The sequence below is a fragment of the Haliotis rufescens genome, unplaced genomic scaffold (assembly GCF_023055435.1).
Source record: "Haliotis rufescens isolate VD_foot unplaced genomic scaffold, xgHalRufe1.0.p SCAF_2, whole genome shotgun sequence".
Classification (NCBI taxonomy): Eukaryota; Metazoa; Mollusca; class Gastropoda; order Lepetellida; family Haliotidae; genus Haliotis; species Haliotis rufescens.
Window position 1 is genome coordinate 51,848,763 of NW_025963890.1, and position 23,789 is coordinate 51,872,551.

General features: G+C 43.2%; 1 protein-coding gene across 11 annotated transcripts in view; it reads right to left on the minus strand.

The window, feature by feature from the left end:
- The window catches only part of LOC124126572 (collagen alpha-1(IX) chain-like), a 250,922-nt gene that overhangs the window by 77,661 nt on the left and 149,472 nt on the right, over nucleotides 1–23,789 (minus strand). For 9 of the 11 annotated variants that reach the window (XM_048400127.1, XM_048400125.1, XM_048400124.1 and 6 more), the window contains exons 4-17: nucleotides 17,879–17,938; nucleotides 13,707–13,842; nucleotides 11,321–11,546; nucleotides 10,905–11,075; nucleotides 9,144–9,215; nucleotides 7,536–7,577; nucleotides 6,912–6,971; nucleotides 5,190–5,297; nucleotides 4,659–4,703; nucleotides 4,239–4,292; nucleotides 3,558–3,602; nucleotides 2,955–3,017; nucleotides 2,341–2,400; nucleotides 1,344–1,397 (exon numbers count right to left, since the gene is read on the minus strand). In XM_048400127.1, coding sequence (XP_048256084.1) covers nucleotides 1,344–1,397; nucleotides 2,341–2,400; nucleotides 2,955–3,017; nucleotides 3,558–3,602; nucleotides 4,239–4,292; nucleotides 4,659–4,703; nucleotides 5,190–5,297; nucleotides 6,912–6,971; nucleotides 7,536–7,577; nucleotides 9,144–9,215; nucleotides 10,905–11,075; nucleotides 11,321–11,546; nucleotides 13,707–13,842; nucleotides 17,879–17,938 — 1,196 coding nt within the window. The remainder of the gene's footprint in view (nucleotides 1–1,343; nucleotides 1,398–2,340; nucleotides 2,401–2,954; nucleotides 3,018–3,557; nucleotides 3,603–4,238; nucleotides 4,293–4,658; nucleotides 4,704–5,189; nucleotides 5,298–6,911; nucleotides 6,972–7,535; nucleotides 7,578–9,143; nucleotides 9,216–10,904; nucleotides 11,076–11,320; nucleotides 11,547–13,706; nucleotides 13,843–17,878; nucleotides 17,939–23,789) is intronic. The other 2 variants (XM_048400134.1, XM_048400133.1) reach the window with 2 other exon arrangements.

Here is a 23,789-nt window from a genome sequence, read left to right on the forward strand (position 1 = left end):
TGGGACTACTTGCGTTAAATGGAAGACCGGCTTCACTGACGGATTAACTCCACATTTTCACGTCTCCGTGTGAAATTGATTCTATTGTATTGATAATTCCAAAGAGATTTCGGGGATTTTCAAAATTCGGGTCAAGTAAGATCAGGTCATAGGGTCAGCGTGCAGCGCGCTGGCAAATAGCAGGAAGGTAGAGGGTTGACGGGCTGGTTCCAGGTGGTGGGGGTGGATTTTGTGGGGGCTGGGGGGAGGGGATGGTTGACAGGACTGGTTCCAGGTGTTGGGGGTGGAGGAGGGAGCATGGAATCTCGTAACTGCTGAACAATTGCAATTGTAGGCTGTAGATTGTTAACACATGATGTGCCCACGGCTGCCAAATGGTGGGACAACTTTTGGTGGCAGCAATTGACACGTTTGTTTGTTTGTTGTTTAACGCCGCACTCAGCAATATTCCAGCTACATGACGGCGGTTTGTAAATAATAGAGTCTGGACCAGACAATCCACTTATTCATACTGTGAACAATGATCTCCCCCCCCCCCCCCCCCCCCCCCGATCCACGACAACCATACATTGCTGAGGAGCTATTCTAACCCGGAATCCCCGCAATCTGACCAGCGTGGGTTTCTGAGGAGCTATTCTAACCCGGAATCCCCGCAGTACGGCCAGCGTGGGTTTTTGAGGAGCTATTCTAACCCGGAATCCCCGCAATCTGACCAGCGTGGGTTTTTGAGGAGCTATTCTAACCCGGAATCCCCGCAGTACGGCCAGCGTGGGTTGCTGGGGACCTATTCTAACCCGGAAATCAAGGACTGGAACAAGGGTGCATGTTGACACAACGCATGAGCTGTGAATTGCTGTGAATTCAGCCTTGTCGTTACATCATATCCAAAACCAAACGCCATATAAAGACTCTGTATATCCCGATGTATAACTGCTAAAGACATCGGGTGTCCCGTCTGAGGCCAAGACAAATAGGAAGGGAAGAACCCGTGTGGCTATATTTTGTTTTGTTTTTAAATTTTATTAAAGATCCGGTTGAGAGTTTTGACAGTCTTATGCAAACCTGTGTTTCTGATTGGTCAGTATTGGGTAGTAAAGCACCATGGACTGACCACCGGGTGTCGCCACCAGTTGAACCAGCACCAGTTATAATACAGTTTCACCAGTACAGTTGACTGAATGCTTGGACCTTGTGAATATTGGTACTGTTAAAATAATGCCGTACTTCAAATCTGTGCTCCAAAACATTTAGCAAATCATTTCTAATTTGACATCTTTGAGTTTAAGAAGACAAATTTACCTATTTTCACTAACACATACATGTAGGACCCCTCAATACCGTACCTTCTTTCCCCCCGGCCCCCCTCGTCCACGTGGCCCCGGCCGACCTCGGGGTCCCTGAAACAGACACGTGTCAGTGGAGTACTTAACTCAGTGTTCCCGCAGCATGTGACCATGGTTCTAGCTAATGAACGTGTTAACACCTATCAGAGTTCCAGATAAGCTGCGTGTCTGCGTAAAATACGCATCAGAAATGCAGAAATACGCAGTAAAATAAAATCCAAGCGTATCAAATACGCAACGAACATTACAGATACGCTACAAAAATAATACTTGTGCGTATCATCAAAATATTGTGAAGTAACCCTGTGTATTCGATTAGCAAATCAGCAACTTATTTTGAAATTTTAAACGGGCATTCCTTCAACCTTGCCAAACTCCATGATGACAGTTGCATCATGATCATTTGCCATCACACTTTCTTGTGGAAGTATCGTGGTAACGTCCTATAAAGCTCTCGAAACCCATATGACACCACTTTGCAGGGACTAGATGAATAGTGTTTTTAAATATTTAACTTAAATACCCACATGTGTACAAACTAGTGGGTAACAGAAATTTGAATACCCAAATAGAATTACTCATACGCAATGATTTTAAAATGCATGGGTAAAATACCCACAACACCAAAAGCTTATCTGGAGCTCTGCCGGCCTATACATCAGGGATATACCAAACCTCGTGAAAAACTATGGTTTGGACGTGTATGCCTTTATTTCTACCCGGTGATTTACGTATACATATTGATTTATGTTGAACCTGTAAAATACTAGTGTACAGACATGAAATCATTTGGCGCCAGTGATTTAAATATATATCATTTACGTAGATCATTTGTAGCAAGTGACGTAATAATATGCATTTGATAGTTTCCCTTATTAAAATAAATAACACACTTCTTGTGCTCATATTCTTATCTCTGTCAATATACAATATCGATATAAGGGATATAGATTGACGTCATGTGACGCTGACCCCGGAAGTCCCCAGTCAGGCCTACCTCTGGGCCCTGTAGTCCTTGTTCTCCTTGCTCCCCGCGTGTACCTTTCTCACCCTCGATCTACAAGAATGACGTCATAAACAATCAAATGACGTCATCATTCATCACCAAATCCACACCACAAAAAATATATTTGCAATGAGTAATAATCTGACAGAAAAGTTTATTTAAAAAAAAAGATATTTTCCTATTAACACATGTGTAAGATGGAAAGGATTACAAATTTAATATTGCCACTGTCATGTTTCAAAACTGGTAAATCTGAATGGCTGATTCTCAGAAAACATCCGTACAGTCGCATGGGATCTGGCCGCAGCCAAGTACAGTAAACTACGGTTATAACGAACTCAAAGGGACCATCAATTTTAGTTCGTTACAACCGTGGTTCGTTATAAGCATATATACAGCATAACGACAGCAAATAGTCGGGACAAAAAAGTAGGTTCGTTATATCCGTCAGTTCGTTATAAGCGTGTTCGTTATAAACGTAGTTTACTGTACCAGTAAACAAAAGCATGTGAAATAGTATTATATATCAGTACGACAGCGATATGTTTGAAACGGGTTATTCCTACTTGTATCCATTATCCTTGTGAAGAAGACAGATCACTCACCGACTTGCCCGCGGGGCCCACTGGTCCCTGACTTCCGGTCTTCCCCGGACTTCCGGCCGAGCCCTACAGGAAACACGGGACAGTGTACGGGACATTGCAAACACACCTAACCTCCTCGGATTAGTAACCCGGAAATGCTGGTATTTGTCAAGGTACTCATTACCCACTTCAGGTGTTCTGGACCGGCAGCGTCTGAAGTACTACCAGCAGCTAAGTTGTTGTTATTTGTTGTTTAACGCCGCACTCAGCAATATTTCAACTATATTACGACGGTCTGTAAATAATCGAGTCTGGAACAGACAATCCAGTGATTGACTCCATGAGCATCGATCTACGCAAATAGGACACGATGGCGTGCAACAACCCATTCAGCGAAACTGACAACCCGATCCCGTTAGTCGCCTCTTATGACAAGCATGGGTTGCTAAAGTCCAGTTTTTATGCCGGATCTTCAGCAACGTGGTATGGCATCGATGAACAGAGTGACAAACCAATGTCCTCCACAGAGCAGGTAGACGTCGAATGATAAAAGGTAAGGCATTTAGCAATACAGAATAAGTTTGAATTTATTGGAGTCATACAGGTCCAGGTACAACGACTTACCTTCAACCCTTGCGGCCCTTCATCTCCTATTGCTCCCCTCGGACCCTGCAAGACACGGACTCATTGACACACACCAACTTGTTAACGATGTTGAATGATACAAGGTCCCATCGGACCCTGCAATACATGGACTCATTGACACACACCATCTTGGTAAACGATGTTGAATGATACGAGGTCCCCTCGGACCCTGCAATACACGGACTCATTGACACACACCAACTTAGTAAACGATGTAGAATCACACAAGGTATGTGTGTGTGTGTGCTTGTACTAGTCCGGACTGATGCCAATTTTATAGAGCAAGCCCACTGAGATACCATGCCGCAGTTTAACATGAATACCCCACTCAGACACAGAATACTGACTCCGAGCCGACCAGTCCTTGTTTTAGCCCCTTAATGCCGAGCGCCAGGCAGGGTAACAACAAGTACCATCTTTTAACGTCTTTTTATTTGACGCCGGGGATCGAACCCCCGACTGTCTGCTCTCCGGGCGGACGCTCTACCACTAGACCACGGAGGCAGTTACCACAACAACATATCAAAGTATTGAATATAGCGTTTAATCATCAGCTCCGGATATAGATCAGATACTTTCTGCCATTATTACAAATAGTGTTCACCAATAAGAACACGTGTTCTGATATCCCCCTGCAGACAGTGTACAAAATGGACTTACCGTGCGGCCCGTGGTTCCTCGGGGTCCTGTTGGGCCTGTCCTGCCAATCTGTCCCTGTTTGGAGACACATGAGGTTTACCTCTATCACCGCAACAAGCACCTGCCCTCACTTACCTAGGTGCCAGGGATTAGTGCGGGCTTTACATGCACAGTTTCAGTCATCTATACTATCGAGTTACTGCACTCATCTACGTTAAGATGTTAACATCAAACGTTAAACAGGCAGATCTAGTCTATATGTCAAATAATGTTATTGTCGTTAGGATCAGGATCAGGCTCAGAAAAAAAGTAGAAAAAATCACTCAGATGTAAGCTGAAAATCTTAACAGATGTCCTGTGACATTACAAGGGCTGTATTGAGGTGTGTTTGGCAATGCTGTATACACCCAGTGTGTTCATGTTCAACCATGGCCCACTCACGTCTTTGCCTGGCTTGCCGGTGTTTCCTGGCCGTCCGGGATTTCCCTGGCAACATATGACGTCACAATGTTTCCATGGTTACCGTACCAAATCACATACCATATTTATTTTGCACGTTAGATATCTGATGGCCGATTTGCCTCGAATGTTGTCAAGATATTCTCAGCTGGTCTGTTATTGTGTTACGTCTATGTACATGCAGAGTGGCGTTAGGTCAATCAGTTAGTTCACTTCACAAAAAAGAAACTGAAGAATGAGTCTGAGATTTCAAGACAAGAGGACATAAACAATGAACAGTGGACAGTACCGTTATCATAACAATAACCAGTGTAAACCAGTGTATGGCGCTCTTAAGTTCCTTCACATACACGGGTAGTTAGTAAGAAGACATACGGAGTATTTTATGTTTTATTTTAGTTTTAATTCTAGTGCTATGCACGGCAGTCGTGTCCATGTTCATTGTTCATGATTCTGTTACTGAGAAAGTAAGTTCTCCGATCCACTGCATCACCATGGCAAGCGGCTACTCACGTCCTGGCCTGACTCCCCTTTCTGCCCCATCTTCCCGTCCTGCCCATCCTTGCCGTCGGCGCCTGCAGGCCCAATAGGACCCGCTGGACCTGGAGGCCCGGGGGGACCCTACAACACACAGGTCAAACTTCAGTCTTGGTGTCATGACAACCTTCCATGCCATGTTATCCAACTTTACACTCATCCTCCATTCCCAACCCCCGATGTCGAAATCCTATTCCCTGATTTGATGAACCACCCGACCATACAACAACATCGTTATTGTCTCGATCAACTTGTAAGAATTCCATGTGTTTCGGGCTTCTGTCCCATCAGAAACAAACCACCGAAAAGTAAATTATCATTCCAGCCAGATACACTGACATTTCCCTAGAGTGAGTGAGTGAGTGTGGTTTTACGCCGCTTTTAGTAATATTCCAGCAATATCACGGCGGGGGACACCAGAAATGGGCTTCACACATTGTACCTATGTAGGGAATCGAACCCGGGTCTTCGGCGTGACGAGCGAACGCTTTAACCACTAGGCTACCCGACCGCCCGGCATTTCCCTAGACACAAATCTACAGTTGTTACTCATACTAACGGCGTTGACATCTTCATTGTTACACAGTACTATAGCAGTACGACAGCGGAGGATACCAGAAAAGGGCCTCACACATATACCCAAGTGGGGAGTGAGTGAGTGGGTATGATTTACGCCGCTTTTAGCAATATTCCAGCAATAACACGGCGGGGGACACCAGGAATGAGTGAGTGTGTGAGTATAGTTTACGCCGCTTTTAGCAATATTCCAGCAATAACACGGCGGGGGACACCAGAAATGAGTGAGTGTGTGAGTATAGTTTACGCCGCTTTTATCAATATTCCAGCAATAACACGGCGGGGGACACCGGAAATGAGCTTCACACATTGTACCAATGTCGGGAATCGAACTCGGGTCTTCGGCGTAAGGAGCGAACGCTTTAACCACTAGGCTACCCGACCGCCCCTCCCAAGTGGAGAATCGAGCCCGGACCTTCAGCGTGATAGCGAACGATACCCAACCTCCCCTCGTTAAACACTAATGCTTATACATTGCAGTACGTACATGTGGTTTAGCATGGCAGGTGCCATGTAGAGTCTTTATACATAGTTTCATCCTTGGAGATTACACCACACGAAGGAGGTCGGGAATATATTCGGGGTACATCGGGTAGGGATCGGGAGGGACGTTAATCTTCGTCATGCTTATACTTGTGTATTCCATGGTGGGGTAGTTTACGTGGGGTGCGGGTATGGTGGGGGTATAACGTGGTTATGATACAGGCCTTACCCGGCGGTACGGCTTCTCCCAGTCGCCACTAACTGAATACCTAACACTGCAGAGGGCAACTTTAACACAGTTGCAGATAGTATTGTGAAGAACGGTTGCATCAGAAGTACACAGGGAAACACTTTTGTATGACGTATTTTAGAAAGGCATGTGGCAGTTATCAAAGGTAAGAAAGACGTTCAAATATTATGGTTTTTTTTATTAAATTAACTGATATTTCTTTCACAAAATCATCATTAAAAAACAAAGATTAATTGTTAGTGCACGGCACAGACCATCAAACAAGGAACTGAAACCCAAACAGCAAATGAAATCAACACCAGTCCGCGTTATCCCAGGTCACGTGAGCCTGTAAATAAACTAAGTATACTACAGTTACCGACTCAGTTTCAAACTTGTACAAAACCAACCTGTGTCCCATTCAAACCAGGCGGTCCGCGTGGGCAGGGCTTGTCACAGCTAGCCTTCCTCTGCAAGACATACACACATGCAGTCATTTTGGCTTAATTTGAAGTTTACGCGCGGAAAGGGGAGACAACATACTGCAACTGACAAAACACACCACTATACACACGCACAACAAATGTTTCAAAAGTCGTTTCAATTATTCAAGTTGTAATTATGGTTTATAGAAAATCTGTGTGAACGTTTTTCTTCATATATTGGAGACTTGTATAACTTGGAAGAAGCGCACGGTCAGCCGGGACACGAATATAGGCTAACATAGGCTGATCGCACCTTCCAGCAGGGGTTACAAATGTCCAACTATGCAAGTAACGTTTACACATTTCTGAAGAAGGAGAGAGATTCGTCAGTTCTATGTATAAATCGCCAAATATAACAACACATTCACAAACAACAGGAACAGGCCATTTGCTAGCCAGAAGTAAACACCAGAGCTGAATATACGCCAGCGGTGACAGCAGCGACGTCAGTGTTCACTTGTGCCTAGCGACATCAACAACAGCGACATGCAAATGCAATGGGAAATATAAGGCCAGCTTTCTGCGCCTCTGTCTGGCGTGGCACTCTACCTGTTTCGGCGGTGGCGGAGGTTTTATCTTCTTTTTGGGGGGCTGAGAAAGAGAAAGTAAAAGTCAAGCACGTGACCAAATCTCTAGAGATTCCACGTGAGGTCCCGTCACCACACGGAATATGACAGAATATACAACATCGACCCTTCACCATGAGATAAAGAAAGCTACATTGATCCATGGAAACAAACAACATGACATAAAGCTATAAATTCGGAATACTTTAAGTGCGTCTATTTGTATATAACATTTACAAAAGTGGGGAGTCGCTTGCATAATAGCACGTGGTACACCATATAACATTAAGTCAAATGACTGCAGTAAATAAACAAACACATGTTGTATAAGTGTTTGTTTCTTGTGAAAATAACTATTACATTACCAACTGTGCATTCATGTACGTTCAGCTTCGTCTTAGGCTAGCCTGTCTATCAAAATAATCCCGGCAATGCAAATCAGACAATGAGAGCATGAGTACCGCAAAACATGATTAGTCAGCAATCTTTCAGTATTGTATGATAGTTAGTCTTTAAAGTGCATCTTGACGTTCATTCTTCAAATTGATTAGTATGAATCTGATTCACATTAATGCCTAGTTCGGGCATAATCCATGTGACTGTCACTCTCATATATAGATATGGTCCTATGGGAACCCTCCGTTCAATCCTTACTACATCGAGGAAGCTTGGGTGGAGTATGCTGTGTAAGTTCCGTTGCTTAAGTACGTTATTCTGAATGGAATCAGTGCGTCCAAGTATTGTGAAGGACACGAGCAGCAGAGATATACATGTTGAAGCAGAATACAGCGTATCGGCAGCTCAGCAGCACCACCTGCGCTGGAAGGAGTATGTCCGTCCCAAGCTGGGTACGACAGGGTTGCCTTTTCTATCCTATCTTATTATTGCGAAAAGGGCATGATGCTCTCAGTGCTAAGCCCCTTTAATTCTGTGTGCTGTTGTTTCAATTAATGTGTTAAACGCTATTCCTTTAGCAGGCAGCTGATTGGCGAGTTACAAGGCGCTGCAAGCGACGAGCATAACGTGTTTCAGGTTATATTTTAGCTGAAAGTGAAAATTTTGATTAAACAAAATAAAAAAACTTCTTAAATATATAAACAACCTGTTAAGGATATTCATCTTAAAATAAGACTTATACTCACAACAAATAATTCTACATGGAATTTCCATAGCAACAAATAAATATTTATAAGGATAAGGAGCTAACAGATTTGTAATGTCGGCATGTCTGGATGTCTACTTTGCCATTTACTGGATATTTACTGATACTGATATGCACTGGATATGAAATATCGACACAAACACATAGCATTCAGTTGCCTAATGTAACCACTGGGCTTAACACATTGTTTGGTCAACCGAAAACAGACTGAGACATATTCCTGCAGATCAGACACAATTATATAAAATTACATTTACATTTACATAAAAACATCTTAATGTATCATTGCAATTTAACCTTTCTGAAACACGGTACGGTGCAAGGGCTTATCAAGCATTTTTAAAAGGGAGCACCCGCCTCCCTTTTCTCCCTCTGGATTCGCCTATATCAGTGTCCGACATGCATGCTTATGGTATTATATACACTTACAGGGAGTTCATCGCACTGTTCTCTTTCCGGCTTGGAGGGGTCGCAGTGCAGGTTGATCCACTGCAGCTCAAACTGCGGGGAGGAGAAACACGGAGTTATTGACACATCAAGTGGCACAGATACCATGGAGCACAACAAGCAAGTCCTTACACCTTGCCATCGTCACAAAAATAAAATAAAATATAATAACTTTTAATAAAGTGCTTCTGTGTGTTCTTCTTTCAGTCGTTTGTTATATTGACATGATATTTTATTAATTTATAGGTTGACCCGCCTACCCGTGTCAAAATTATTGTTGATGAGTTGGTTCGATGTTGTTTGCTTGTTACATTAAATTTCCTTTACCCTTTCCGGGAACACCTGGTGTCAACTGATTTTCAGTGGTCCATACATTTAATTTTCACAGCTATTTTCCCTTGACGCCATATTGAATCTGTTTCGGTGGATAATCTAGAGTGGTTATTCTCTTGCATTGACAATCTATATTTTATAAGGATATCTGGGTTTGATCACAATAATACTGAAAACATGTCATGTAAAGAACGTGGTAAGAATATTCGTGATATATCTGTTTTAGATATGTTACACGGTAGGTTGGTTGGTTTGTTGTTTAACGCCGCACTCAGCAATATTCCAGCTATATGACGGCGGTCTGTAAATAATCGAGTCTGGACCAGACAATCCAGTGATTGATATCATGAGCATCAATCCACGCATTTGGGATCGATGACATGCATCAACCAAGTCAGCGAGCCTGACCACCCGATCCCGTTAGTCGCCTTTTACGACAAGCAAAGTCATCTTTTACGGCAAGCATGGGTTGCTGAAGACCTAATCTACCCCGGAATCTTCACGGGTCATATGTTACACTGACCAGCTTCTGTTTGTGTTAAATAATCGTTATGAGTGTTCAAGACAAAAGTACTGCAATGTGATTTCTTACATTTCAATTTAAAAATTTAAAATGTAAGAAATTTAAAAATCTTGATTTCCCCCAGCTACGTTCCTGACACAGTCATCTCGTCATATACGGATCACTTGGTGTTACATCAGTGGAAGGGGATAGGATGACGAGTTTGGTTTCATGCCCACCTTCATACTAATGCTGTTCATGCGACGATTTTACTTTCTTCAGATTATACCACAATGATGAACAAGGTGATTATTCATAGTAGCGTTTAATTTGGTTTATTATGTTTGTTTGTTTGTTTATTATTTAACGCCAAACTCGGCAATATTCCAGCAATATGACGGCGGTCTGTAAATAATCGAGTCAGGACCAGACATTGACAGTGATTGACATTATAAGCATCGATCCACGCAATTGGTATATTATGGAGAATATTGACACTGTGCCGTGCCTTTTTTATACATGCGTATACAGAAAACTTCAACTCCAGAGAAAGATTAATATACGACAAAAATATTCCACTTGGCGTAGAAGGTACAATGGCTGTGGACATTATATGAAAGGATCACTGAAAATCAATAAGTGGAAAGCAAGTCGCTCGTAACAATATCCAAGTCATAAAACAGAGGAGAACACCAAGAAAGGGTTTACACAGTGTACAAATACAAGCAATCGAACCCGTGTCTTCCGCGTTACGAGCGAACACGTTCCCCATTGCGCTACCCAGCTTCTGTGTATGCAGCTGTGTGTATTCAGCTATAGGAAACATAACGATACGCCTGTTCGCCTCTATCGCATTAGATATACATTGTAAAATTATTTCATGCAGTGTCTGTAAGCCGGACACTCACCGGTACCGTCCCGCCATCCGGCTCCCGCGTCCCCAGCACGATCTCCCCATTCACGTCGATCTGTCTGGCGGGTATCAGAGGCTGTGAGGTGATCGGCTTGCAGTCCAGGTAAAATTCCACATATTCCCGACCTACGCTAAAATGGATTTTATGCCAGTCTTTGCTAAATAGCTGAAACAAAGTGGGACAAAGTAGATAGAGGTCAGCATTGTATAGATACAAGTTCTCAAACACAACACGATTTTTTTTATTATATCCAGTTAATATGGTATAGTTGTTGCGATTACCATATGTTTTGATAAACAGAGCCATGAGTCACAGGTAGACATGCGTGCTTGGCTACAAATTAATTTTAAACATTACGATCGTAATTATTAAACACGTTCCAAAGTAACCGAACCAAAGTATATACGTACCTGTTTTGCTTTGCTATTAAACTTTAATGTTGTCAGTTTCCCTTCAACATTGATATAATAATATTCTATTGTTTTCTGTTTTCCATCCAGCCGTATTCCAAACTGCGGATTTCCTTGAATATCCCTTATTTGAAATAAATTCCATCTTTCTCGCCGAGTCTTGCCACTCATGCGAAACGTACTAACAAACGAAAACTGGTCGGGCAGACCCTGGGGAAACAGATCCCTGCAAGCAACACGAACATGTTGATTGTAGAAAAATATCGATATATCGAAGCTAAATGTAAAAAGAAAACTACAGCCACGGATCTGTAGTTAGTGCTACAGGGAAATGCCTTCATGGATGTCTTGGATGTATAGCACGGAAATCTGTTGTCAGCAATATTACAGCTATAACACGGAAACCTGTTGTCAGCAATATTACAGCTATAACACGGAAACCTGTTGTCAGCAATATTACAGCTATAACACGGAGACCTGTTGTCAGCAATATTACAGCCATAACACGGAAATCTGTTGTCAGCAATATTACAGCTATAACACGGAGACCCGTTGTCAGCAATATTACAGCCATAACACGGAAACCTGTTGTCAGCAATATTACAGCTGTAACACGGAGACCTGTTGTCAGCAATATTACAGCTGTAACACGGCCACCTGTTGTCAGCAATCGTACAGCTATAACACGGAGACCTGTTGTCAGCAATATTACAGCTATAACACGGAAACCTGTTGTCAGCAATATTACAGCTATAACACGGAGACCTGTTGTCAGCAATATTACAGCTATAACACGGAGACCTGTTGTCAGCAATATTACAGCCATAACACGGAAATCTGTTGTCAGCAATATTACAGCTATAACACGGAGACCTGTTGTCAGCAATCGTACAGCTATAACATGGAGACCTGTTGTCAGCAATATTACAGCTATAACACGGACACCTGTTGTCAACAATATTACAGCCATAACACGGTAATCTGTTGTCAGCAATATTACAGCTATAACAGGGAAACCTCTTGTCAGCAATATTACAGCTATAACACGGAGACCTGTTGTCAGCAATATTACAGCTATAACACGGAGACCTGTTGTCAGCAATATTACAGCCATAACACGGAAATCTGTTGTCAGCAATATTACAGCTATAACACGGAGACCTGTTGTCAGCAATCGTACAGCTATAACACGGAGACCTGTTGTCAGCAATATTACAGCTATAACACGGACACCTGTTGTCAACAATATTACAGCCATAACACGGTAATCTGTTGTCAGCAATATTGCAGCTATAACAGGGAAACCTCTTGTCAGCAATATTACAGCTATAACACGGAGACCTGTTGTCAGCAATATAACAGCCATAACACGGAAACCTGTTGTCAGCAATATTACAGCTGTAACACGGAGACCTGTTGTCAGCAATATTACAGCTACAAGACGGAGATCTGTTGTCAGCAGTATTACAGCCATAACACGGAAATCTGTTGTCAGCAATATTACAGCTATAACACGGAGACCTGTTGTCAGCAATAGTACAGCCATAACACGGAAACTAGTTGTCAGCAATATTACAGCTGTAACACGGAGACCTGTTGTCAGCAATATTACAGCTGTAACACGGCCACCTGTTGTCAGCAATCGACAGCTATAACACGGAGACCTGTTGTCAGCAATATTACAGCCATAACACGGAAATCTGTTGTCAGCAATATTACAGCTATAACACGGAGACCTGTTGTCAGCAATATTACAGCTATAAAACGGAGACCTGTTGTCAGCAATATTACAGCCATAACACGGAAATCTGTTGTCAGCAATATTACAGCTATAACACGAAGACCTGTTGTCAGCAATATTACAGCCATAACACGGAAACCTGTTGTCAGCAATATTACAGCTGTAACACGGAGACCTGTTGTCAGCAATCGTACAGCTATAACACGGAGACCTGTTGTCAGCAATATTACAGCTATAACACGGACACCTGTTGTCAACAATATTACAGCCATAACACGGTAATCTGTTGTCAGCAATATTACAGCTATAACAGGGAAACCTCTTGTCAGCAATATTACAGCTATAAAACAGCAACATGTTGTCAGCAATATGTCGCTGAGGCCATAATTCGTTAAAATTACAACATTAGTGATCATTCACAAAAGTGTGGTCTTCAATGCCCTCTGGCAGGCCTGGGGCAACGACACCGGTTACATCGGCATCATAATCGGCGCACGACGACACCCACGGTTTGAGACAGGTATGGGATGTAAACATGCCACCAAACACTATGTGAACTGACCCTACTCTATACGATGATGTCAGCAATGGTTGCAATCTCGTGTCAGCTTGCATTAGTATGGCGAATGTAATTTGTTCACTTACGTGGTTCGTTTCCGTAATTTTGCTCTTCTACCGATTTTATATGCTACTTGGAAGTCATTTGACCCCTTGACCCTCTTGACGCCCGGTACCCGTATATCATCATTATCTAATGAAAACTTAGATATAAAATCAAAACCTGAAATGAAAAGAAAGCAATGAATGAAGTCACTTCAAAAGTAACACATGCTGTATTTCGCTACTTATGTAGGAAATCAATAAGAAAACATATATAAATGAACGATTTGTGAAGACATCCACTTGTAAGTGGCACAACAGATGTTCTCTAGTGTTCTCTAGTATTGAGTTGATGTTTATGGTGCAGTGGTGTCATATATGCCCTTTTTTATTGCCATCAGCATATGCTATGATATTCCTACCTACACACTTCACACGCTCAAACCCCAGCAAAGATGACCTTGAACTGATCACAAATCTCGCAAAGTACACACATCAGGCACATCTTGAACATCTTACAGCAGAAAATACGGAAAAAGATAAGTCGCCCCCCCCCCCCCCCCCCCCCCCCCCCTTCAAACAACCCTCCCACCCACAAACTCGAATGGTCAACCCCTACATTATGTATCTCAGCACTGCTATGTTCAGTCCGTCTGTTGTTGCATCATTGTTGTTGCATCACATTGTAGATGCTCTTTAACAACATCGCTTAAGTGTCATCGTACGTGCTGTTGGTGCCATATTCCTAGTTCCTGCTCTTCAACTGAGCTATTCTGAGTTGGTACACATTTCCCTAGATTCCTGCAGGCCCAGTATGACGGCGTTAGCTCGCTTCTTTCCGTCGCTTCTTTCCCGCTGATTCAGCAGTCATGTCATCATGGTCTTTATTTGTTTTCAAAATCTGACGGGAATCTGGTTATATTTTACTTCCGACCTGCCAGCAGAATGATGCTTTCAATGTCATCCACATCTAGCGCTGTTATCTCAAGGCAATCAAATCTTGGCTGGCATCTAATATCTAGATATCGGTCGTTCGATTCCTCCAGTACACCTAAAGCTGTTCAAAGATGTCCGGTGGGGAAGGTCAGGGATTCGACCCCCGGCGTTATATAAATAGACGTTAAAAGTATGGTACTTGTTGTTACCTTGCCTGGCGCTCGGTATTATGGAGATAAAACAGTCAATGTCCTGTGTCTGAGTTTAAATTTTATGCGGCATTGTATCTCGTGGGCTAGCGCTATAAAATCAGCATCAGTATTATCCAGTACAGGCAATCATGCACACATGGATGCAAGTCGTTATAAGTGCAATGATATTGAACGCGACGTTACGCCCCTTTTCGCCTCCCTTAGAAACTCAGCTCTTTCACATTAGGGCACGCATTCATCTACGTTGATGAAATGAATTATCCATTTAATAGTTTCCTTTTGGAATTTCTGTCCAGTCAACAAAGCAATTCAATGTATACTACTGGTCATCGATTCATTCAAATATAACCAAGTATCTTATATCCCTTCACAACGAGTTCGAGATGTCACATTTCCGTCATAACACACCTCCTCCCTTGACGATATCAAAGACATACCTCCTCCCATTCTAGAACAATATCGTGTTCAACTCTCTCGTGAGGAGCACGTGCAAACATAACTTCCCCTCTACTCCGCGTTCTGTTTGCATATCTCGTTATACACGAGGGAATGCGAGAAAGACCAGCATACATTGTACACGTGACATACTGGACCGTGACCACCCTCGCAACACTCCAACACTCGTCCTACTCGCTACACCAAATGCTTCACTTAAATCAATATTAATTTTGTATAAAGTGACAGGCATTTGTAAACAAACAGCAAGTCCAACGTGATGTAATACACGTGTATGTGTATTCCTGTATATGTATGTGCTATAACTGTACGCATTGGTCTGTAGAGGATGGCGATGGGAGGATAAGTTGTCCAGCCGGTTGCAGTGATCTCCTTTCCACAGTCCTAAACCAAGGATGAGACCCGTGACGATCCGGGGTAGAATAGGTCTTCAGCAACCCATGCTTGTCATTTATGGCGACTGTGTCGTTTATGGCTCGTAAGAAGCGACTAACGGGATCGGGTGGTCAGGCTCGCTGACTTGGTTGATGCATGTCACCGTATCCCTATTGCATGGGTCGATGCTCATGATGTCAATCATTGGATTGTCTTTTCCAGACTCAATTATTTACAGACCGCCATCATATAGCTGTAATATTGCTGAGTGTGGTGTTAAACAACAAACAAACAAACAGACAAACAAACCCACCAAGGAGGACTATGCGCGCAGCAGAAGCCACGTGTTTGAGACATGGTGATATGGGAGACCCGTGTGATATACTGATATGGGAGGGTGGTGTGATATGGCAACTTATGCTACCATTACCTGACCTACAGGTTAATATTGGTTCGCATCCTAGAAGCTCCCAGAACAGCTGGTAGCAGGATCTCGTGGCCATATGGAGAAGTGGATTACCACTATTTGAGAACATGCCAGGCGATGTTAGTCTGTGATATGGGGATATGGTTGCAATTCCGCATGGTGTGGAAGTTCGTTAACAGCCGTTTACACATTTAGGTGTAGCCAGGGCATGTATATGTGTATGTGTGAGGCAGCAAATGGTAAGCTTGTGTCTGGAGAAGCCTGAACAACGCTCAGATAGATTCACAGCGAGCATGGACACCTGTGTGTACAGAGAGCTTCAAGAACGTCATCATCGCAGAAGTCGCTCAACCTCTGTATCCAGTGGACCCATATGCTACAGCCCGGGGAAGTCTTTTTCTATCACGTATTGTCCAACTGAATATCAATATCACCATCATGTCTTTATTCTTTTCTCAAAAATGTGTATTTTGGAAATGTCACCCTTTTTCAGACGTGTAGTCCATGCAATGAAGTTGAGTTCCTAGAGTGCTATCTTAACGTAAAAGTTCAATGATATCGTTAGGGCACCAATGCGTGTCTTGACACTATTGATGTTGTGTATCTCAATAACATTGAGAAAGTCTCCATTTCTATGAATGGAAGATGCTCACTTCATTAGCTGTAGTCGAATTGAAGTGTAAAGGGAAAGCATCAGAACAATACCGCCCACAATGGACTAAGGTAAGTATGTGAAAGAACGATAGTTAATACCGCAGCACTAGCTACACCAGTCTACAAAGGCACATGAACATGAAGAACCACGACGGTTCTTCCGCTGCTCTTTCTTGCTACAAGCAGCAGCGGGGGCACGGGTTGCCCAGTCGTCTAAGGCAAAGGGATTCGCTGTGCTGAGTTGCGTCCCTTGGGCACATCAGAAGCCTATGATCCCGGTTCGCCCCGATTATGTGTCTAGGTTTGTCAGCACCATACCCGTGCTCGTGGGTTTTACCGAAGTGGTAAACGTCTGAGACCTGCATCACTTCGGGCTTTCCTCCCACATTAAGCTGACACGCCGCGATGTGACTTTAATACTGCTAAAAGCGGCGTTAAACCCAACTCACTCACTAACTACAACCAGCAGCAGCAGTGACAGTCAGTCCGGCTACCTAGTTCAAGAACGCCAACGCTTCCTCTGCATTAACATAGGCTTATGTGGATAATTTTTCTTTATGACTTAAATGCTTCAAAAACATTTAATGTCAATTCACCATTCTCGTGTCCATGTGGACAATGTAATTGCTAAACAGTATCTGGGCCCCGTTCCACAAAGCGATCTTAGCGGTACGACTGTAGTAAGTCCGTGTTAAAGAATGGGAGTTACGATCGACTTAGCGCTAAGATCACTTTGTGCAACGGGGCCCTGTCCACGGTCAACTTTGCAATAACCAGTCATGGTATGGTCAGTTTATGGACAACATCGTAAATAGGCAGTGTGTGAAAGAATGTTTGCATGTTATTTTGTGTAGCTGGCAAATCTTCAGTTTTGTATTTGCCACATGTCAATTGTGGGCTCTAAATAAGTTCACTGGAACAGTGGTCCACGCAGGGGGCGCGAGATGGCTACCAAATGTCTTCTATTGTTTACAACGCCATATTGAAACTATCACCATGTCCTGTCCACGTCGAGCATGGCAGCTGCATGTTTAACATAGCTAAGTATGTGAAACGATTGTTTGTGCAATTTACTGAATGTTTGTACATGTATTGGCATAGACACGTGGCATGGACCGGAAATGAGACATTTTTGACTTAACGCATGCGCAACTCACCCGGAAGGTCATCCTCGCCCGGTCTAATCTCAGGACATACTGCTGATGGCTGTAGTAATTCTGAAATAAGAACGTGACATTTGTAATATAAATGTAACAACATAATAACAATTATCAGTAGTCAACATTTACCAGCAGTCATTCGGCCGGGAAGGGGAAATACCTCTGATCCGTCCGCATGAATAATAAAGAAACTATTCATATCTTTATGGCTTATACAAATACAAAATGTCCATCAAATACATCGGGTTCCAGACATTTCACTGATACGGCTTATCATGTTGGCAGTTCTGGAGGGTCGAAACTGTCTTTATCAACCTGCGATCAAGATGTATATTCTTTGATATTTAATATTTTATTAAAAAACTCTGAATGAGAGACAGTCACTCCTTTCTCCACTGAAGTAGTGCCATCTCACATCCATTGTGTATTTGTCTTTAAAAGGGAAAGATCAACAACGCAATCTGCTATCTGGCAGTTTCGCCTTCCCTACATATTCTAAACTGACCCCCGACCCGTGCAGATCCGGGGTAGAATAGGTCTTCAGCAACCCATGCTTGTTGTAAAAGGCGACCAACGGGATCGGGTGGTCAGGCTCGCTGACTTGGTTGATGCATGTAATCGTATCCCAATTGCGTAGATCGATGCTCATGATGTCAATCACTGGATCGTCTGGCCCGATTATTTACAGACCGCCATCATATAGCTGGAATATTGCTGAGTGCGGCGTTAAACAACGAACAAACAAATCTAAACTGACCCAGCTGGACACAGCGCAACGCGCCCCATGTTAGGCACCAGTTGTCAACAATGTTCTTTACTGTGACGTCACAATCAAATTCCTGTAACTAAATAGAGACACGTGTCCTCTCTATTATCGTTTGCTTTTATGGGTAGGAGGGACACCAGGATCGCCTACTACTGAGGACAAAGTGGCCTCTGCGGCTTGGGTAACGGTCGAGCTTAGGACTCTATGTAAAACACGTGCAACAGGTAGAACGACATATAACCTTTAATTCAGACATATTTATGCCCCCATATACATTCATTAGAGTGCAGGCTTCCTATTTCTGATTCATTCAGCTTGAACAAGATGCCATTCTCACTATTAAGTCATAGAAAAAGCGCAGTGGTCGAGGGCGGGATTGCAGTCTGGTGTGTTTTGGGCTCTGACGTATAAGGTCACTCAGACACCCTTAGAACTGCTGATACAGCAAAACACGTTCTCTGGTCGTTATAACAGTCGATTCCAGTACAACATTAGCCATCTGTGGTCATTTTCATTTTTTCATAGAACGGCTTTTTATTCCTCCTTGTGCGATAAAATTATACTGTCGTTGATAATCTGTGTACATGCAGGAATGAACAGTATTGACAGTTCTCTATACAAAACTTATTGTTAAATATTAATAGGTAACATTTACCTACGTTGGTAATAATAATGAATAATGTTGACAGCCAACTGTACACCTGGAAATTAATTAAGCACCACCAGAATCAACATTTTGAAAATTAGTAAGTTGTATCCGCATACTTGCTATTATGGCCCTTTTCCTACACCATACCATTGCCGATACCACTGCACATACTGCACGTGAAGCACAATATCCATGAAATGTCTAAAAACACATTTTGGTCGCTAACATTGCAGGTGCACATTTCTCAAAACAGACTGCATGCTCATTACAAAGCATTATCATGACCCGTCGTAGATTGTCTGAAGCGTTAAGATGGCAGATTATAGAGAATAGAATATTGCAGGAATGTCTTGAAGGGAAATTGGATGCAGACTTGGACGTCACTATACTGTAATTTCAAGACTAGTGCAGAAATACCGAACAACAAATGAATTTAAGAGCATGACGCGCCAAGGCCAGCCTCGCAAGAAACTCGGGAGAGAAGATGCAGAATTATTAAAGCTCGTTAGACGACAGTACTGTTTTAAAGGCACAGTCGCTACCAGGCAGAGCGGTTTCGGAACTACCAGAAATGGCCTGGAAACAGCTGGATACAGTTACAGAAGGCCTTTCAAACTCAGGCACAAAAAGATGCTCGTTTAGTATGGTCTAATCAACGTCTAAACTGGAAAACTGCATCGCGGCGGAGAGTCCATTTTTCTGATGACAAATTTCAAGTACAAATCATTCATGAAAATATGGGTGGTACTTAATTAATGTTCTGGTGTATATATTGACAGAAGGCCACACTTGTAGTACTTTATATTGACATCCCCTAAAGTCTGCCCAGCACTGCTGAACGATGACATCTTAAGTCTGCCCAGCACTGCTGAAAGATGACACCTAAATTCTGCCCAGCACTGCTGTAGGATGACACCTAAAGTCTGCCCAGCACTGCTGAACGATGACACCTAAAGACTGCCCAGCACTGCTGAACGATGACACCTAAAGTCTGCCCAGCACTGCTGAAAGATGATAACATCCCCTAAAGTCTACCCGGCACTCTGAAAGATGACACCGAAAGTCTGCCCAGCACTGCTGAACGATGACATCTAAAGTCTGCCCAGCACTGCTGAACGATGACACCTAAATTCTGCCCAGCACTGCTGAAAGATGACACCTAAAGTCTGCCCAGCACTGCTGAACAATGACACCTAAAGTCTGCCCAGCACTGCTGTAGGATGACACTGAAAGTCTGCCCAGCAGTGCTGAACGATGAGACCTACAGTCTGCCCAGACATGCTGTAGGTGAACACCTAAAGCCTGCCAAGAACTGCTGAACGATGACATCTAAAGTCTGCCCAGCACTGCTGAACGATGACATCTAAAGTCTGCCCAGCACTGCTGTAGGATGACAGCAAAAGTCTGCCCAGCACTGATGTAGGGTGACACCTAAAGTCTGCCAAGACATGCTGTAGGATGACACCGAAAGTCTGCCCAGACATGCTGAACGATGACACCTAAAGTCTGCCCAGCACTGCTGAACGATGACACCTAAAGTCTGCCCAGCACTGCTGAACGATGACACCTAAAGTCTGCCCAGCACTGCTGAACGATGACACCTAAAGTCTGCCCAGCACTGCTGTAGGATGACACCTAAAGTATGCCCAGCACTGCTGAACGATGACACCTAAAGTCTGCCCAGAAGTGCTGAACGATGACACCTAAAGTCTGCCCAGCACTGCTGAACGATGACACCTAAAGTCTGCCCAGCACTGCTGAACGATGACACCTAAAGTCTGCCCAGCACTGCTGAACGATGACACCTTAAGTCTGCCCAGCACTGATGAAAGATGACACCTAAAGTCTGCCCAGCACTGATGAAAGATGACACAGTTCAGAACCTGCATCAGGTTGCTTCAACAATCGTGATACGTTTCTATCCACTAGCTGGGTACTGACCACAGTACCCTCACCTCACCACAAAGCGAGGGAGGGGCCAGCGAGCCGCAGACTTCTGTTTGGTATAGGCTGCATCGCCTATCACCCGCCTGTCTGTCCACATAGAGATGCTATCTATACAACTACTACCACAATATGGTTTTATTACAGGGTGTATGCCCCCTGGTCGTGTCACTTTCGGCGTCTTTCCTTAAACCGACAACGTGACACTTGCGGTTCAGTCGAGGCACGTGACCAGGCCATTGTCAGTGGGGGAGCTTCCCCCCTCCCGCCTCTCTCTACAATGGAGTAACACCAGCATAGATACATGCGGGCTGGCGGGACGGATATGTAACGGAAACGTTCAAACTAACAAATGTGATGTTCGTTTCGTCAAATATAGATTATAACACGTATTCATGTGGTTGTTTGTCGTAATATTCACGCAAGAAAAGTGAACATTCTTGAAATTCCTTTACATAAAGGTAAAGTGTTACACGTGTTCTTGTACAAGTTCCACCGTGTCGTTATAAAGTAATCAATAACCGCATGTGTCATTGAGGCCCTTGTTATACTCTTCAGTGTTTGATAGGGAGGCTGGCATTCTCTATTCAATCTGTAGGGTTTGATAGTTGGGAAGATCATGAAAAGATCATAGTCTTTAAGTAATCCCATAGGCCCCTGTTACAAACTGTCATGAGACTAATTGGGATCGAGGAACCAAGACGTAAGTTTTCATGTGGTGGACGCTGTCTTGTAAGTACATAAAGACAGCGTCACACAAGTTAACGAGCAGACCCATCGCATGTGAAGCACTCCTGTCAGTCACACTGTTGGCTAACAAGGGGATTCAGGTAAACTCACCCCTATTTGATACACTGCATGTGAACAAGGGAGTTGAGGTATACCAACAAATGCCCGTCCCACTGAAGGTTAAGAAGGGGTTTCAGATATACCCACAGATGCCCGTCACACTGTTGACTAACAAGGGGATTCAGGTATACCGACAGATGTTCGTCACATCAGGTTAATAAGAGGATTGGGGGAATACCCACACCAGTCCGTCAAAATGCATGTTAACAAGTCAATTTACATATACAGACATTTATCCCTCAAAATTCATGTTAACAAGGGGATTCACGTATGCACACATCTATTCCTCAAAATGCATGTTAACAAGGGGATTCACATATATACACATCTATCCTTCAAATGCATGTTAACAAGGGTATTCACATATACACAGATCTATCCTTCAAATGCATGTTAACAAGGGGATTTCGAAAACACCTGTCTGTCAAAACTAATGTTAACAAGGGGATTCACGTATACCCACACCTATCTGTCAAAACGATTGTTAACAAGGGGATTCACGTATACCCCTACCTGACCGTCAAAACGAATGTTAACAAGGGTATTCACGTATACCCACAACTATCTGTCAAAATGAATGTTAACAAGGGGATTCACGGTTACCCACACCTGTCCGTCAAAATGAATGTTAACAAGGGGATTCGCGTATAAACACATCTATCCCTCAAATGCATGTTAACAAGGGTATTCACATATCCACACATCTATCCCTCAAATGCATGTTAACAAGGGGATTCAAGTATACCCACACCTGTCCATCAAAACGAATGTTAACAAGGGGATTCACGTTTACCGACACCTATCCGTCAAAACGAATGTTAACAAGGGTATTCACGTATACCCCTACCTGACCGTCAAAACGAATGTTAACAAGGGTATTCACGTATACCCACAACTATCTGTCAAAATGAATGTTAACAAGGGTATTCACATATACCCACACATGCCAGTCAAAATGCATGTTAACAAGGGTATTCACGTATACACACACCTATCCTTCAAAATGAATGTTAACAAGGGGATTCACGTATACCCACACATGCCCGTCAAAATGCATGTTAACAAGGGTATTCACGTATACACACATCCATCCCTCAAATGCATATTAACAAGGGTATTCACGTATACCAACACCTATCCCTCAAAATGCACGTTAACAAGGGTATTCACGTATACACACATCTATCCCTCAAAATGCATGTTAACAAGGGTATTCACATATACACACATCTATCCCTCAAATGCGTCTTAACAAGGGGATTCACGTATACCCACACCTGTCCGTCAACATGAATGTTAACAAGGGGATTCACGTATACCCACATGCCCGTCAAAATGCATATTAACAAGGGTATTCACATATACACACATCTATCCCTCAAATGCATCTTAACAAGGGGGTTTCGAAAACACCTGTCTGTCAAAATGCATGTTAACAAGGGGACTCACGAGTGCCCACACCTGTCCGTCAACATGAATGTTAACAAGGGGATTCACGTATACCCACACCTGTCAGTCAAATGCATGTTAACAAGGGTATTCACGTATACACACACCTGCCCATCAAAACGAATGTTAACAAGGGTATTCACGTATACACACATCTATCCCTCAAATGCATGTTAACAAGGGAATTCACGTATACCCACATCTGTCCATCAAAACGAATGTTAACAAGGGGATTCACGTATACCCACACC